This window comes from Nelumbo lutea, chromosome 1 (assembly GCF_056320005.1).
Source record: "Nelumbo lutea isolate HS-2025 chromosome 1, American lotus-T2T, whole genome shotgun sequence".
NCBI lineage: Eukaryota > Viridiplantae > Streptophyta > Magnoliopsida > Proteales > Nelumbonaceae > Nelumbo > Nelumbo lutea.
This window is the reverse complement of record NC_142684.1, coordinates 95,523,617-95,541,603: the sequence shown is the minus strand read 5'-3', so window position 1 is coordinate 95,541,603 and position 17,987 is coordinate 95,523,617. Positions and strand designations below refer to the sequence as shown.

Genomic DNA, 17,987 nt, shown 5'->3' with positions numbered 1-17,987 from the left:
ACCCATTTTGTCTAAGTGTTAAAAGAAGGAAAGGGGAAGAATGGTTATGAAACCAAACACCGATCAACTGTTGAAGCTCCCACTCCCCTGTTCAAGCTCCTAGGAATGGAAACGGGGGAGGGTCTCCCCGTCCCTACTAACGGGGACAATGTTATCCCCATCCCCGTCCCCACGGGGATCCCCATTCCCCGTGATTTTTTATAATGTTAACCATTTTGTTTTTGTTTTTTATTTTATTTGAAAAAATAAAAAGAAAATAATTAAAATTTACAATCATATTAGAAAATATTCAAACATATTCAACCATATTTTAAAAAATATTAATATATAGATGTATGTGTACATATATACATATATAATGTATGCATACATATATTAGTGGGGATCCCACGGGGCAAGGATCGAGGTTCCCACGGGGTGGGGAGTGCTCTTGTTGTCCCGCCCCATCCTTGCTAACGGGGATGAAAATTTCCCCATCCCCGCCCCATTCGGGGTGAATCCCCACAAGGATTAGAGAAATGGGGAAAATTACCATCCCTACAAGCTCCCCCATTCAACGGTCAACTATAACCGGACAATCACATGTCTGGTTTCATAGTCCTTCTTCCCTTTTCCTTCTTTTAACACTCAAACTAAGTGGGTAAAATGGTTAAAAAATATCATAAAGGGTAATTTTGTCATTTTGGAATTATTTAATGTGCACATGATGTCACGTAACGGTGTTGATTGACGATCAACTAACGATAGTACCAATTCGATTTATAATATATAAAAATTAAAAAACTGAATTATAATATATATGTTAATTCGGTTCATCGGTTTTTCAAATTTTTAATTTTTATAATATATATTATAAAAATATAATAAAAAATTAGAAATATATATAACTTATTATATTTTAAATAATAAATAATATATCATATATTAGAAATATATATTTATATATAATGCATATTTATCAATTTATAATATATAAAAATATAAAATATATATAATATACATAAGTACATATAAAATATATAAAAATATATGTTGGTTCGATTTTTCGGTTTTTTTCTCACCCCTACTTATCTTATAACCTTGTTTACTAAGGATTATACTATACAAGGAGTATGTGCAACCCTTGGTTATTCGCCATATAGACATAGTGGGGCCAAGAAACGACATACTAAAGGACAAAGTTGAATATATTTTTATGGGTCCCACCTTGTCTGCAGGGCGAGGAGTTGAAGCTTGAAACTCCATGTTTACAATTACAAGCATTCCTGTTGTTCCCCTAATTCTGTTGGACCGCAGACACAGAAGGCTTGTTATTTTTGAACGCTGGAATTTTCCCCACAAACAACAATCCTTCCCCTAAATGGTAGCCGGAATTCATGGGAGGGAGGCGATAAAACTGCCCTGTTTTATTACTCTAATTTGACATCTTTCTCGCTTGTTCTTCGTTTTTTTGGAGATTTTGAAGGAGATATGCAAGTACCCAGATGGAGAAACCTCTTAATTTTTAGGAGTTCCCTCTGTCAATTTTCTCATTCCGCTTCTTTTCATTCAACTCCTGCGTCGCTCGAGAAGTGGAAGAATAAATGGAAGCCGGTGGGTTGTCTGAGTTTTTAATTTTTTTTCGTGCTTTTATTAGTCAACTATTCATATTTTGAACCATTGCTGTTCTTTTAGTTTTCATCCATATTAAGTTCATAACTGGGTACTTTTTAATCTTCCAAATTTTATTGGTTATTTGAATTTTTTGGTCTAATGTTGGCTGTTAGGTTTACTCGTGCTTTTAATAGCTGATAAAGTTGGAAAGTTAATTACAAATGTAGGAAACTTGATGCCGTAAAGTATTTGATATTCATGTCTAAATGTGCCCCTGTTTATTTCCATATGGAAAATTAATTCAGGTCTGGTTGATTTATGATACTTGAACAGTAAATGATGGAAACTTGAAATATGGTAATGCTATCAAATAAAGGTTCTATTAGCTTAGTTGAGTAATGTATTGCCAAACTTCAAGACCTTTTTGGTACCAGTGAGGGTTCTTGTGCCAATCTTACATTCATCATCAATTGTTGGTGTTAGTCCCAATTTTGCTGCTTATTATGAAACTTCTCTAATCATATCATGTCTCTTAATGTAAAAGAAGGATTCGACTTCTTAACATTAAATTTTTATATTTAAGTTTAGATACACAAAATACTTCCTTAAAAGTAGAAAAATCAGAAGCATTTGACTTGGACATGCTCAACTCAACTCAATTCAATGGAGCCTTCTCTCTGGCCTAACCAAATTTTGTTCAGCCACACAAATCCTCTTTTGACATTTCACTCTGTCCAATAAAATTGTGAATTCCAGGATCTTTTCTTGCCACTTTACACATACGTATTATTTGTGTTCTTTTATGCACATGCACAAACTGGCAAGTCTACTTTCCTGCAACTTCTGGGATTCTGGGTATTGCTACATCATGTCACTTTCAGGAAATGCCTTAGCACGAGCCTGTTAGAACCCTCCTTTATTTATAAAGTTGTGAAAAAATTAAATATAGATATATTAAAAGGCTAAATATATATAGGAAAGTGACTTTACCTTATTTTTAATCTATATCTGCCATATATGTACTTAAAACAATAGAATTTACCACTTGTACAATAGAAGCCTAAGATGATATAATGAAGTTTGACTTGAAAATCAAACAAATCTACATACAATGGCCCTTTATCTTACATATGATAGAAAACAAACTCAATTTCTAGTTTCTTTTTTTTGATACTTGACTCAATTTCTAGTCTTGAATAATGTAAATAAATCATTTTCTACTAAGGGCTTTAAAAAAAGTCTCCCATGGCAAAACTAAACATAAACGAAAAAAAAAGTAGAGAACTAATTCTTAATTGGATTTATTTGAATCGTAAAAATTGCAAGATATATGAATCAAGCTGTAGGATTCAAACAAAAATTGTAACGTTTTTGCAGAGAAGGATTCAAACATAAGATTCGAATCGATACCCTTGGGATTCATGATTCAAATCGTGAATCGTATCGTAAATTGTAAGATTTTGACAACATTTGCATGGAAAGCTCAGCTCTGATAGATTTTTTTTTGGTAAATAAGAAAGTAGCTACAGAAGACGGGGGTGGCTCTTCCCCAAAAATCAAAAGAAACAATAAGCTTTAAGTCTCTACATGCAAGAACCTCGGACAAACCCATAAAAGTACCAAGGTGTCCTAAATTTGCAATCCAGTCTGCTGCTTGGTTCGCCTCTCTATAAATGTGCTTATAACTTATCTTCAGTGATCAGTCTGTCTTCTTCTACAATCTTGTGGCAGTCTTCAATGTTCGATCAAAGTACCAATACTCCAGGGGATTTTGCACTCCCTATGTGAGCCTTCAACTATCAACTTTGTACGAACAATCTTGTCCTTAATATTCCTAGCAATGCAACCAATCGTAGTGTCTCCATTGTCCTTTCTTGATGCATCAAAATTTATTTTGATAGAATGGTGTTTAGGGGGAAACCAAGTAACCCAAATTTGACTCCTCCTAGGTTGCTCACTTGAATTGATTTTGAGATGACTTAAAGAACTCCTTGAGTTGGATCCAATCCCTTTCAGTGGTATGGACAGGGCCTACCATTTTATTTTGGAATGTGTTCTCGTTCCTACTCTTCTGAATGGGCCATAGGATAAAAGCACATTTTTCCAAATGGTTGGAATAACTCTGATAGTTATTGAGATTTTGGAGTCTTTCCCACCAATCTCTTAATGATTCAGATTGTTGTGGCCTTAGTTTTCAAGGTGTCTAGGCGATTCTGGGCAACACTAGGGCGCGTAGTCGCCTAGTCGCCTAGGCGATAAAAAAATTATAATATAAAAAGCTGACTTTTGGCTAGTGTCCTAGTTTTATATACCATTCAGCATGCATGTTAATTGGAAAATAGCAATTCTCTTTATTAAGAACATTAAATTTCCTCTAAAAATGTGGCAAATCATCACATCTAAAAGATAAAAATCTTTTACATCTATTAATTTCATTATTTTCAAAAACAATACTACTATAATAAGTATTTAATAGAGCAAATTCATATTAATTAGCAGCTAAAGAAGGTTATTAACTTTATATGATAAATATTCAAGATGGAAAGTAAAATAGAAAAAAAAAAACAAGGATGAAGTTTCTGTTTTATTTAATTAGAGAGAGAGAATAGAAAAAAAAGAACTTTATTATTCTATTCTTTCTTTCCTCTTTCTTTTCTTTCTTTCTTTCTTTCTTTTTCTCTTCTCAAAACCCTTTGATTTTTTAAATTTCAATGGTAAAACATTAAAACAAAGTATAATTGATATATATATATATATATATCATATAATAAAATGAACACATACATTAATAAGATACAGCAATATAAATGATATTACAAAAGGCGCCCACCTTGTCATTTTTGCCGCCTAGGCGGGTGCCTAGTTGCTAAAAGTCAAGGCGCCCAGCCAAGGGTGCCTAGTCGCCTAGGCGACACCTTGACAACTATGGTTGTGGCCCTGGACAAATTTCATGGGTATTGGGTAGTGGCCCACGTTTGGCTTGCAATGGGACAATCAACAAAGATGTGATTTAAATCTTCTACTTCATGACATGCTTGTTAATTTCCATCAACATCAAACCCTTTATCAAGAAGATTTTTTCATGTGAGAGTTTGTTGTTTAAAAGGAACCATAGGAAAATCTTTATTTTCGGCAGGCATTGAATCCTCTAGATGGCCTTCGTCTTGACCTCGTGGTTCAGGCCAAGTTCAACTAGTCAGTAAATGGATTTAATTGAAAAAGTTCCATGAGGATTTGAATCCCATCAAAGATTATCCTCAACATTGGTAACTGCAATGGGTATACCCAAAATGTTGTTGATCAAATCCGTTGGGACCATTGATTCCAACTTGTTTAAGTGCCATGATTTTGAGTCCCAATAAATGAAAATTTGGACATTTGTTTCTAAATCTATGCTTGTTCTTAGAGAATCTGGGATTTTGTCAATGAGTGGTTGGTCAAGGACCTGATTGTCTGACCAAAATCTTTGTTGCCCTTCCCAATGACCCATCTTAGGCCTTTGAGAATAGTGTCCTTGCATTTTAAAGTCATGATTAAAGATTTTGAACAGTGTCCTTCCTCTAATAGATTTTGAACATTCTCAAATCAATTAAACATTCGGACTTGTCAGATAACATATTTACTAAGCTTTCTAATAGTTGTGGAAAATGACATTGCATGGATAAGATGACCCAAGATCCTTTCTTGTTTGATAACAAATTAAATAAACTTCTCATTCACATTGAATTTCAACCAAAGATCCTCTCTTATTTGCTCCCAATTTCTTCTCTACTCCTTTCTTCCTTTGTTGTAGAAAATTGAGGTTCAAATTTGAGCACATCTGAAAATGATAAAAGAAATGGACACCTGAAATTTTAGCTATGCACTGGAATGTTAGCTCTCTTTCCAGGATGCACCATGTCTGCAGGCAAAACTGTCTCTTCTGTGAACTGTGAGCTTTAGCTAGTTGTCTATGCAATAAAGTGTTATATAAGAGCTCTCTATTTCATAGAAATCCTTCATTTAAGTTGTTTACCCTTGCTTTTGCGCAAAGATTGATAACTTCCTACTGATTCTTGACCCCTTTTTTTTGTTTAAGTTATTTGTTCTTGTCTGTGCCTTTAACCTATTTGTATTGTATCATCTCATCATTAGAACCTTATCCCAACAATTAGATGTCAGATACATGAATGCTTTTCTGCAACTCCAATCCCATTCTTTTCTTTCTTTCTTTTTTTTTTCTGGCTTATATTGTATTGATACCTAAGTTTTGTTAGTGTCATATATTTTATCATTGATATCATCATCTAAGCTTTACTCCAACCACATGGGTTCGGCTACATTAATCCTGTTTCGCCATTCTGTTCTGTGCAATGCCATCATCATCATCATCATCATCATCATCTTAGTGTCATAATTTCTATGTGATCTTTAAAACATTGAAATGTGTTTGCAGGATTTTGGGAGAGGTCAACAACCATCGAAGGTGGCAAAATGCAATCCACTTTGTACTTAGCTTGGATAATAATATAACTCTTTGCTGTAGAGCATTGTTAAATTAATGTTCATTTAGAGGATTTTATTGATGTATCTGCTATTTGTAGCGGTTGTTTTCTTAGTTTGGGACTTAGTTCTTATGTGTATAAACAGGAAACATTATTATTGCTCAAAACAGGGGTGATCAAAATAAACCTGACCCAGAAGGACTGTAAATTTCTGGACAGGGTGTAGACTTGAAGTCTCAAGTCTGAGTAACCCAACCAGGCCTTGAATCCAAGTATATCGTATATTTGTTTATATATCATATATACTATATTATATTATGTATTCAATATATACTTCTCATTTCATTTTTTTTTGTTAACTAAACTATATCACTTTGAAGGCCTCAGAAGGTTTGAACTTGTGACGTCTCGAATTGTCATCAATTCTCTACTAGGCTAGGAACCCTTTTTAATGACAAATTTAGAACATAAAATAGGGGAAAAAAGGAGCAAACTATTCAATTGATCAAGCTTGGAGGTGCTTGGCCCCTATTTAAAAACCAACATGAGCCAAGCCCCACCGGAACCATGATTACATAATTACATAATAAAGGGTTTCTACTTTGTCAACAATGAGATCATGCCATGGCACTTGGCATTGTATATCTTGTCACACATTTGGACTTCAAACTTCTAGAAAAGATGCCAACCAGTCTTAGTTAAATTGGTATTGTTTGGATCCAATTGCATGCAGCAGAACAATATTATTAAAGCTCATGTATTTTATTTAAGTTATAACCATAATTTAAATTGTTTATACCAAATCATAAATGAAAGGATTCAAATCAAATTGGAAAGCTCAAAGTTTGTGACTAGAAATGCAAGCCCAAATGAATTTTATATAGAGCAGAAACATTATTCTTCTTACTTATCTAACATAGTTGCCAAAATGTCTGTTTAAGGGAAAAGGGTTGAGATAAAGCAACCCAGCTGCCGGTTTCATCTCTTCTTCACCATTTTGACAGTTCTAACTAGGCCTTTATAGAAACTTGTTGTAGTAGACATGATCATAAGAAGATGATTCAAAACCTGAAAGGAATATTACTTTGAGTTGATAGCAAGTTAAGATTCAACCATGGAAAAAGTGGGCTACCAGGCATCAATGTGGATGAGGTTGAGTTAGGGGTTCCCATCTCTCTTTCAGGTGTTTCAAATTGGTGACTGCTCCTTCATTCATGTTCACATTGGTTTGGCCAAAGGTTTTTATGCCAGCTGCTAACTTAATAGTTGACAAGTCCTCTTTTACCAAGCTTGGCTTTAGCAGTGTAAGACAAGCCAACATTCATAGAGTTAAAAGGTTAGTAATGGATGAAATAAAAAATAATATGCTCCCTTGAGGATCACATGAGACAATAGTGATAAAAAGGAGTTTTTTTTTTTTTTTTTGTTTTTTAAGATAAATAAAGAAGAAGTTTTATTGACAGAAAAAAAACACAATACACTTCTCGGTGACAAGGAGTCACCAAACATCAGATAAAATTTAAAATAAAAAAATACAATAACTCACTAATCAAATCACTAGTTCAAAATTCAAAAAACATCTTAGTCATTCAAGACTCTCCATAATTCAGATCCAAAGTCTTCTTTACTGAAGCCTTGAAATTCTGGAAGAATTAGAACCCATCCAACTATCTTTGACCTGATTAACGTTCCTAAATCTTCATTGCTTTTTATTTTATTTCTTTTTTGAGAAAAGGTAAAGTAATTTTATTAAAATCAGATAGAATACAACAGACCCCCAAGGATAACACCTTGGATAGGAATCAGAAGCCATTGATAAATGATACAACTCCCACAAATGCCTAGACCTCAATAGAACCCCCGGGCCAGAAGTCTGAAGCCCCTTTGCAGCTGGAACCCAAGAGACCAGCTTCCCAAAAGAAAAAGAAATTAAATCATCCAAATCTTTGGAAGAATTCTGGAACAACATGCTGTTTCTTTCAATCCATATGGTACTTATCACTGCAGCCGGAACAGAGACCCATACACTGCTGGCAAGCTTAGAGAGACCATGAACTTCCCAGCCCCAAAGCAGATCTATCACTGTTCCAGGCATAACCCAAGCTAGCCCCAGAGCTGAGATGTAATGCCACCAGATATATGAGGTGGCAGAGCAATGGAGGAATGGATGATTATTATCCTCCAATGCCTGCCCACACAGCACACACAACTGGTCCTGGACCTGCACCCCTCTTTTAGACAGATAAGCTTTAGTTAAACACCTGTCTGGCGCTGCTGCCCACACCAGAGCATTAGCTTTTGAGGGAGATAGGGGATTCCAAATTCTCGAGGCAGGCACAGAAGCTAAATTCCTGTCTGAAAGTTTGAGAGCAAAGGATTTGACTGAAAAAAGACCATCAGCACTCCAAAGATTGGATTGAAATCAGCTCAAGCAACTCAGAAAACTTAACAATCTCCCAATCCTGGAAGTGTCTTCAAAATGAAGGACACCAAGTTACAGATCTACCATTCAATTCATAGCAGTCTACCACAGTAGCATCCTGATTCTCAGCAATCTGAAACAGCCGTGGAAACAACTTTGATGTTGTGATGGATGTGTGGGAAAGCTAAAAAGGATGGTTTTGTCATGTGTAGAAAAAGATAATCTTGCACTTTGTATTTTCTTTTCTCCTATTATCTCTCTTTTTCCTTCTTATTTTCTCTATTTTCGATCTAATATCATGGTATTAAAACCCTGGCTCTACCTGAAAGCTCAGCTGTTGTGGAGGAAGAGATTTATGCCCTACATAAAAACAACACATGGGAATTAGTGGATCTCCTTGAAGGCAAATAACCGGTTGGGTGTAAATGGGTTTTCTCAGTTAAGCTTAGGGCTAATAGTTCAATGGAGAGATACAAGGCAATGTTGGTAGAAAAGGGGTTTTCCCAAGTGTATGGAGTGGATTTTGTTAAAACCTTTGCTTCTATTGCAAAAATGAACTCTATCTGAGTTCTTTTTTCATTGGTAGCAAACTTTCATTGGGATCTACTCCAACTTGATATAAAAAATTCCTTCCTTCTGGGTTAAGGGTAGTGGGAAGAAGGTATGTCCGCTGAGAAAGTCTCCATAGGCCCTGAAGAAATCACCTAGAGCTTGGTTCAGTAGGTTTAATAAGGTTGTTCAACAAGTGGGTTTCAGGCAATGTTAGGTAGATCATACACTGTTTGTGAAGAGAGAGTGGGACAAGATTGCAGGTCTAATTGTGCATGTAGATGATATTATCATTATTCGTAATTGGGAGTCTGAGATAAGGAAGTTGAAGCAATTCTTGGCCTCTCAGTTTGAGGTGACAGATCTAGGCCTTTTTTGATATTTCTTTAGGATTGAGGTTGCCCACTCTGATAAGCATTTTTAATTCTTTATATCTCAAAGGAAGTATATCCTAGATCTTCTATAGGATTCAGGTAAACTATGGGTCAAAACAGTTGACACTCCTATTGAGCAAAGCCACAAGCTTGGGGAAAGTGAAGGAGAGACTCTCTTAGATGTTAAGCAATATCAGAGACTTGTGGGGAGACTGTTGTACCTATTTACAACTAGGCGGGACATCACATATACAGTATATACAACATATACATTCTCCTAAGAAGTTTCATCTCTTGGCTGCAGAGAGGGTGCTTTGATACTTGAAGAGGCACTCTGGATGAGATATCCTCTTTTCTAAGCATGACCATGTGAAGGTCGAAGTGTATACTGATGCTGGTTGGACAGGATCAGCCGATGACAGGAGGTCTGTGGGTAGTAATTTGGTGACTTGGTGTAAGAAGCAACTAGTGGTTGCTAGGTCTAGTGTGGAAATTTGAATACCACACCGTGGCTCATAGTGTGGCTGAAGTGTTATGGATCAAGAATTTCCTGGGAGAGTTGGAATTTACTGTTGACAGCTCCATGTTTCTTTATTGCAACAATAAAGAAACAACTTGCTGATGTCATGTAAAATTGGGTATATATGACCAAGCCAAGCATATTGAGGTGGACAAACATTTTATTAGGGAGAACATTGAAAAGGATGAAGTTTGTACTCCATATGTAAGCTCCAAGGAACAACTTGCTAATGTCTTTACAAGGGGTGTGAATGCCCTTCGTCATAATGAATTATGTGATGAGTTGGGAATGTTTGACATCTATGACCCAACTTGAGGGGAGTGTTGTAATAATTTGTGTATCTTGGTGTTCATGGGTATTTATGTCATTCTACCTTCTTTTATGTTGCCCTAATAAAATAAGAGAGTGGGAGATGCCACTCTCATTATGATTTCTTCTGCTTCGACTTTTCTCTTGTCTTCTCTTTCTTATTTTCTCTATTTCTGATCTAATCTCAGAAATAAAGCTGTTTTGAAGTACACATTTTAAGCTTAATTCTTCTCGTCTATTTATTTTTAAACAGCTGGAAGATATTACAGCCATTAACCTCAACTCAAACAAAGCATTATTCCAACCACCAAGTATGGAGTCATATTTTCTATTTCTGTTAGCTTATGGTTAACTTGATCTGGATATCAAACCTGCATCATCTCAGAATAACACTTGTTATGGATTTTATAGAAACCAATTTCTTTGGGGCAATGTAGCCACAGTTGTATTTCTAAATGTGTAATTGTTATGGTCCTAAAGGTTTAGAGGCTCGGCTTATGCATTTCAAGTTCCAACAGTCAGGACTTTTAGTATATTGGTCGGGTATGTAATAATTGGTATTGGAGCCTACTGAGTATCCCTATTTCTTGTATTTGAATCACGGAAAGGGCTATCTAGAAAGGGCTACCTGGAACAGAGTGAAAGCTTTCATGGAAAGGGCTACTCAGAGTAGAGTTGAAGCTGCCATGGAATGTGTTAGAACAGAGTGAGAGCCGCCAAGGGGAAAGGGCTGCCTCTTGCCAAAGTGAGCCACTGTGGAAGGGACTAACTACTGCCAAAGTGAGAGGCCAGGGAAAGAGTTACTGCTTTTAGAGTGAAAGCTTTTTGGAGTAAGAGCAACTGATATGTTAGCTGCAGAGCATGGTGGTATGTTACAACCCTAAAAGTTAAACAACTTGGCTTTATACATTCCAGCAGGCCAAGGGCTTTTGGTATATTGATCAGCTGCATAATGGTAACAAAGGAAGGCATAGTGCGTTTGACAGCACAGTTGGCCATGATCTACAAGTGGTACTAGGCACATATTCTTTCTTGTACATCATTCTTTTTCATAATAAATAAATCTTTTAGCAGTTACTAATAATAGAAAAAATAATTGGCAGTTACTTTGTCCATGTCCTAATAGAAAATTGCATTGGAATGTGTGGCATATATGAATGGTGCATTGCCCGTCTTTATTGCACATAAGAGGTATATGCCTCCGGGTGAGGCACTAAGAAAGTGTCTGAAGGCACATACTGGAGGCATGAGGCATGCACCTTTATTGCACTTTAGATAGGAGGTGTGCACCTCATATGCTCTTTACCTTTGAAGCTAGTTTTTATAATACAAAATATTACAAATAAAGGTGAGGGAACCATTTTATCATGTTCTCCATTACATATTAACATAATACAAAGGATAAAAACCCTCCAAATTTGTTTATTGTAATATTGCATGAAAATGTTATAAATAGAAATTGAGACACCATAGATTTGATTTCATTTAATGCATTATCTTCATTTGAATATGAGATGGCACACTTGTTTATGTTAATGCTGTGCAATTTATGTGAATTCTTATTTCAGTAGTTTTGATTTGCAACTTTGCAAGTGATATATTGATGGCTGATGATACTTATATAATTATGTAAATGATACTTTATGCAGTGATGCTTCAATTTTATATATAAATGTGATGGTTTTATTATTAGAAATTGCAAATATGAAACTTTCTAATTTCTCATAAATTTTCCTATTTTTTGGATATTTACTTTTTTGTTTATTTTATCTTATTTTTAATTACCTATTAATTAAAAATTCCGTGCCTGGGAGGCTTACACCTCATGCCTTAGGATGGTAGAACATCTTGCATCTTGCCTCCATGTTTTAAAATATTGATCTAAAGGACTTGTTTGAGTTTGCATCCAGTTACTGGGAAGGATTGTACTAGGTTTTACCTGAATCACTTGTATGTATGCAAAGCCTATTCAGTATGACCAAGAACCTCTTTCAACCTGAGCCAGAGTCCATCTGATTTTGCAATTCTCAAGAATTCTATTCCCTTGTTTGTTGTGTTCCGGTAAAAAATTGATGATCTTTTCTTCTTTTTTTCCCAGTCTTTCTTAATAGTCTAATGTCTTAAAAGTGCAACTTGTGAAACATACGTTTGCATATATGTTGCCCTACTGATGTTACCTCTTTCTTTGCATCAGTTTATTTTGTTACCTCCATTTAAGGTTTGATCATTTCTGCCAGGTCAGCATTGCCCAACCCAGCCCAGAAGGTTAATATAAATAATATTAATATATATTATATAATATTTATAATATATGTATTGTATAAATATATTTATAGTATATATACTGATATATTAAAATATGTAAAATAATTATATATTTTTGTATTTTCAAATACAGACTTATATTTAAATTTAAAATTTTAAATATTTTTTTATTAATTTATATGGACAGGTCTGGATACCTGGCCCAGACTGGACATCTTTTATCAGACCTGTGGTGCGGGCCAGGACAGACGCAGACAGCCCAAATGCTGTTACTACCCTGTAATAACCCAGCCCAGCCTAGGACATGATCATCCCTACCTGCATTGCAGGTGGACATAGGCATGCTTTAGAAAATGCATGTTTGAAGTATTGTACATATATGTATCCATATAAAAAACCTATATAAATACATAATCCATTTTTCATGTGAATAATCATTCTTCTATTTTACAGTGATGGAAAGTGCATTTTGATCTTCTATTTCTAATGAGTTAAATTTTGCATCATATTTCATCAAATCTTTGAAATGCTTACAACTGAACAATTTCCCCAATTACTGTTTCTTTGAGATTCTCTGACGCAACATACCTGGAATCAGAACTATGTGAGATATGCAACACGTCAAAAACGTGCAGATGCAAAGAAAGCTCTGAAGGATCTTCTTTTCAAGAGTGGATGCTCTAGATTTTCATTTCAGGTTTACCCTTCTTGACCTCTTTTGATATGTGACATTACTCAAGAACATTATCCCCACAAAAAAATCTTAGAATTTATTTATTATTATAGACAACTAAAAAAGGTTATGAAAGAATGATCTTTCTTTTTTATTATGCAGATTGTTCTTTGAACTTTCATGGTCTTGTTTTATTCTAATTAGTAAGTTTTGCATGGGATCTGGCAATTTCTAAATCCAGGATGACGGTCAAACATGGAACACCAACAGAAGAAACAAAAACAGCTGGAGTGAAGGAGAAACTGATTTTTCACATGGTTTTACTAAGCAGTCTCGATCAAGGAAATCTTCTGCAGAAGCTGCACCTTACCGTTCATCACATGCTCGAAAAGGCCAGTATAACCAAAGCAAACATAAGCTTTCTTTCATTGTCTGTCTATATAGAAGGTTTCCTAGCCGGCTCAAATAGGGATCTTCCCTCCACAACCTATTATATTGTAGTCAGATGGAGGAATCTTGTGGTCAATCCAGACTGTTCGTCATATAGTGAGGACCTTTTTAATTTAAACGTTGCCCATAAAAGACAGCTTATCTATAACACATGGCAAGATCCTTTGGGCTTATAATTTTTCGATGAATGAGAAGACATCTAGGACTCCTTTTGAGCATGTTGAAGCTTTCTGGGCCATTTAAGGAAAGCTTACTATGTGCGTGTGTGTGTGTGTGTGTGTGGCAGCAGAAGGAAGATGATAAAATTTATACTTTCTGACACCATAAGAAGGTTTATTGAGACCTTTGATTATATAACCTGATTAATCTGTGACTGAAGTTTGGATCTTGTTAACTTGTTCTGTAACTTCAGTTGGCAAGTTAGTGTGCAACTGTGGATGGTTCCCTCTGTGGAGACAATGTACAACTTCTTTGGGTTTCCTGTAAGGTTAGAATACATAGGAGTCCTTTGAATATTATCAATGGGATTATCAACATTTACAAACTCAAAGAGTTCAACTTATTGAACTGAGTCTCTTATTTAAACCTTAACAAATAAAAGATGCATTGCTGGAACACAGTACCTGAGATCCAGGTGCTTTTTGTATTGGAAAGCCATGTGTTGTGATGAAGGTGGGGGGGGGGGGGTTGAGAGGAGAGAGGCAAATATATCTTTGAAGGAAAATAGGCTAAGGAGCAGGGCCCTTTTTGTTTGTCATTATTAGATCTGGCCATCCATGAACTCATAGGAATTTCTTACAATGATTTGGTAATCAATTTACTAGAGGTTTTCCAATCTTCCCTTGGATATCCTATTGCAACCTCATGTAGATGGTGGGGTATGTATTTTGATGATGTTGCCTTGGAATCTTGCACATGGTTGTTCTTGCCTTGGATGGTAGAATTTGCACCGGCCAATCATAGCCACTGGAGAGGTCTCCATATAGCCCACCCCATACAACTGTGAATAACCTTTAGCAACAAGTCTGGCCTTCAGACGCTCCACACTACCATCCGGCAGGTATTTAACAATATACACCCATTTACAACCCACAACATGCTTGCCAGGAGGAAGAGTAGTGAGCTCCCACGTTTGAGTATGCTGAAGGGCAAAGAGTTCCTCCTCCATTGCCTGCCGCCACCCAGGTGAGCTAAGAGCCTCTTGGACATTCTTAGGTATAGTATCAAATGACAATAGTGAAACAAACTGGCGATGTGAAGCAGAAAGGAGAGAGGCTGAAACAAAATTGGAAATGGGATGGAGGGTACAACTACGTTTACCTTTCCGTAAAGCAATGGGAAGATCAAGTCCTGAAGGTTCTGGGACAGGAGCAACAACAGGATCCGCAGACAAGGTAGAAGCTGGATGAGTATACACATGCCAGATCGGTGGTCGTTCAATAGGGATCTGCACTGGAGGAGGTGAAGGGTCAACCCTAATTGGAACACCCGGAACGGGATCACTGACTAGAAGAGGAAGAGGAAGAAAAGGTGGAGACACCGATGCTTCAGGTCCCGAGAAGAAGGGGACAGACTAAAAAAATGTGACATCAAGACAGACATAGCACTTCCGAGTAATGGGGTTGTAACACTTGTACCCTTTTTGAGTCCGAGAGTAGCCAAGAAAGACACACTTAATAGAGCACACAGCCAAAGATGCGGGGTGTTAATGGAAAGGGAGACAAGGTGGGGAACAAAATAGAGAAGGGAGACCGACCATGAAGAATGAAGGAGGGCATCCGATTAACAAGGAAACACGCAGTAAGTACAACATCACTCCAAAATCGTTTAGGAGCACTCATATGATGAAGAATAGACCGAGCGGTTTTAAGGAGACGACGGTTCTTTCGTTCAGCCACCCCATTTTGTTGAGGAGTGGATGCACATGAAGTTTGATGAATGATGCCATGCTGTTCTAAATACTGTTGAAAAGAAGTAAGAAAGTATTCACGGCCGTTATCTAAACGAAGAACTTTGATTGGAACACCAAATTGTGTACGAATTTTAGCATGAAATTTTTGAAAAATGGAAAATAATTCACTTTTTTCTTTTATTAAATAAATCCATGTCATCCTTGAACAATCATCAATAAAAGTGACAAAATACTTGTAACCATTATAAGACTCTATTTTGATCGGACCCCAAACATCTGAATGAACCAAAGCAAAATGACTCGACATACGACTATCAACTCTAGGACTAAAGGGAACCTGACGATGTTTCCCATACTGACACGACTTACACTGTAAAAGATAACAAATGACTCAAAGACGGAACCAGTATCTTGAGTGCCTTGAGAGATGAATGTCCCAGTCGACAATGCCACTGTAGAGGAGTGAGTGAAGTCTGAAGTGCAACTGATGATCCACCACCGTCAAGGTAATACAATCCACCAGCCTCATGCCCCCCACCAATGTTCCCCATCTTGAGATCCTGAAAAACACAAAAGGAAGGGAAAAATGTAATAGAGCAATTAAGAGTCTTGGTTAATTTACTAACAGACATAAGATTGAATGGAAACTTAGGGACATATAGAACAGATGATAAAGAAAGAGAAGTCGTGTCAACATTACCAACACCACAGATGGGAGAAGAGGAGTCGTTGGCAAGGGTAACAGTTTGAGATGTGGAAGTTTCAGAGAGGGAAGAGAACACACTTAGAGTCCCGGTCAAGTGATCAGAGGCTCCAGAGTCAATAATCCAGGGAGAGGGTTTGGATGCCAGACAAGCTATACCTGAGTGGGCAAGGGTGGCTGTAATATGCTGTGAAGTAGCCTAGAGGAACCTCTCATACTCATCATGCGATACACTCACCATCTCCTTCCTGAAAACAGATGTAGATGTGGATGGTGTTAGATCTGCCTGTTGGTTATCACTGACATCAACCCCACCAACTACTGCATGATTGGTCTATGTAGGAGGGCCATGGAGATCATAACAGAAATTCACCGAATGTCTGTCCCTACCACAATGGGTACACTTCCTTGTAGAGCTACTTTTTCCTTTACCACGACCTCCCCTTGAGTCACGACTACCACCATGGCTAAATACGGAAGCACCACGACCTTCTCGGGAGGCATGTCCTCTCCCTCTAGTACCACGTCCACCTCCTCTGGCTATCACAAATGTTGATCTGTCAGATTGTGTGGGATTCTCTGTAGGTCCCAAAGAAATCCTACGAAGCCGTGCAAAAACTTCCTCAAGTGTAGGAAGAGTAGAGCCTCCCAATATTTGGGCCCTAACTGATTCATATTCTGATTTCAACCCCACTAAGAACCTAGTGACATCTAGTTGTTCCCTCTGTTGTTGCTGAACCTTAACATCTGGAGTGAGGGGATGATAGACATTGAGTTCATTTCTGAAGTTCTTCATACTGGCATAGTACTCTTCTAGGGTTTTATTCCCTTGCTGCAGATCGAAATACTCCTGATAGAGTTGATATACCCTTGTAGTATTATCCTGCCCAGAATAAAGCTTCTTGGCATGTTCCCATATGTCCTTAGTTGTATCTAAGAACATAAAGTTGGCACTTATTTTGGGTTCCATACTATTCCATAACCATGTCATGATTTGGGCATCTTCCTATTCCCAGTCATCAAACCCTGAAGAGTCAGCTGGTGGTTTATCTTTCTTCACATGCTTCACTTTCCTCTTTGCCTTGAGAAAAACTTCCACTAACTTGGCCCATGGTACATAGTTCTCACCATTAAGTTTAATTGAAGTCATCTGCACACCCAGATAGTCAGAGGGAATCACCACACTAGGTTTCTGATCACTACAACCATCTCTAGTTGCTGCCATGATGCTCTTCCAATGCTACTTCTAATCTGAATTCCTAGTCGCCAACTAAGTACTGTTGTCAGGAGTTTGATGTTCCCTACACTACTGCAGGTCCCCAAACATAGACGATAGGCTCACAACCAGTCACAATTAATCACCACTATTCACAACCAGTCACAATCAATCAGTCCCCAAACACACAGATGTCCCAGACACTATAGCCGTCCCCAAACACAGTTGATAGGTACACAAACGTTTGTTCTTGTTCACACCACTACTGATTTCACAAAACCATGAATCGCACTGACATTAATTCAGCAACTCACTGACCACATACAAGCCCTCTTGAAGCTGCTCAATAGAGATTGAGCATCACAAGCACCACCACACAACCATAGCTGCCACACATGGTACAGATCTGTTTGACCTTTTCAGAGGGCACTACAAGTCCAAAGAAAACATCAACTACTGCCACTGCAGTAACTTGTCATTCAATTCAGGTCACTTGTGACCAACAAAGGTTTCAAAA

General features: G+C 37.0%; 1 protein-coding gene across 1 annotated transcript in view; it reads left to right on the top strand.

Annotated features, from left to right (window-relative positions):
* The first annotated feature begins 1,204 nt into the window (after positions 1-1,204).
* LOC148876256 (Chaperone DnaJ-domain superfamily protein) overlaps positions 1,205-17,987 on the top strand; it is a 31,048-nt gene continuing 14,265 nt past the window's right edge. Inside the window, exons 1-4 of the mRNA XM_088966441.1 lie at positions 1,205-1,593; positions 6,029-6,058; positions 13,115-13,213; positions 13,431-13,581. Of these exons, the coding sequence (XP_088822567.1) occupies positions 1,471-1,593; positions 6,029-6,058; positions 13,115-13,213; positions 13,431-13,581 (403 nt within the window). The 5' untranslated portion in view covers positions 1,205-1,470. The remainder of the gene's footprint in view (positions 1,594-6,028; positions 6,059-13,114; positions 13,214-13,430; positions 13,582-17,987) is intronic.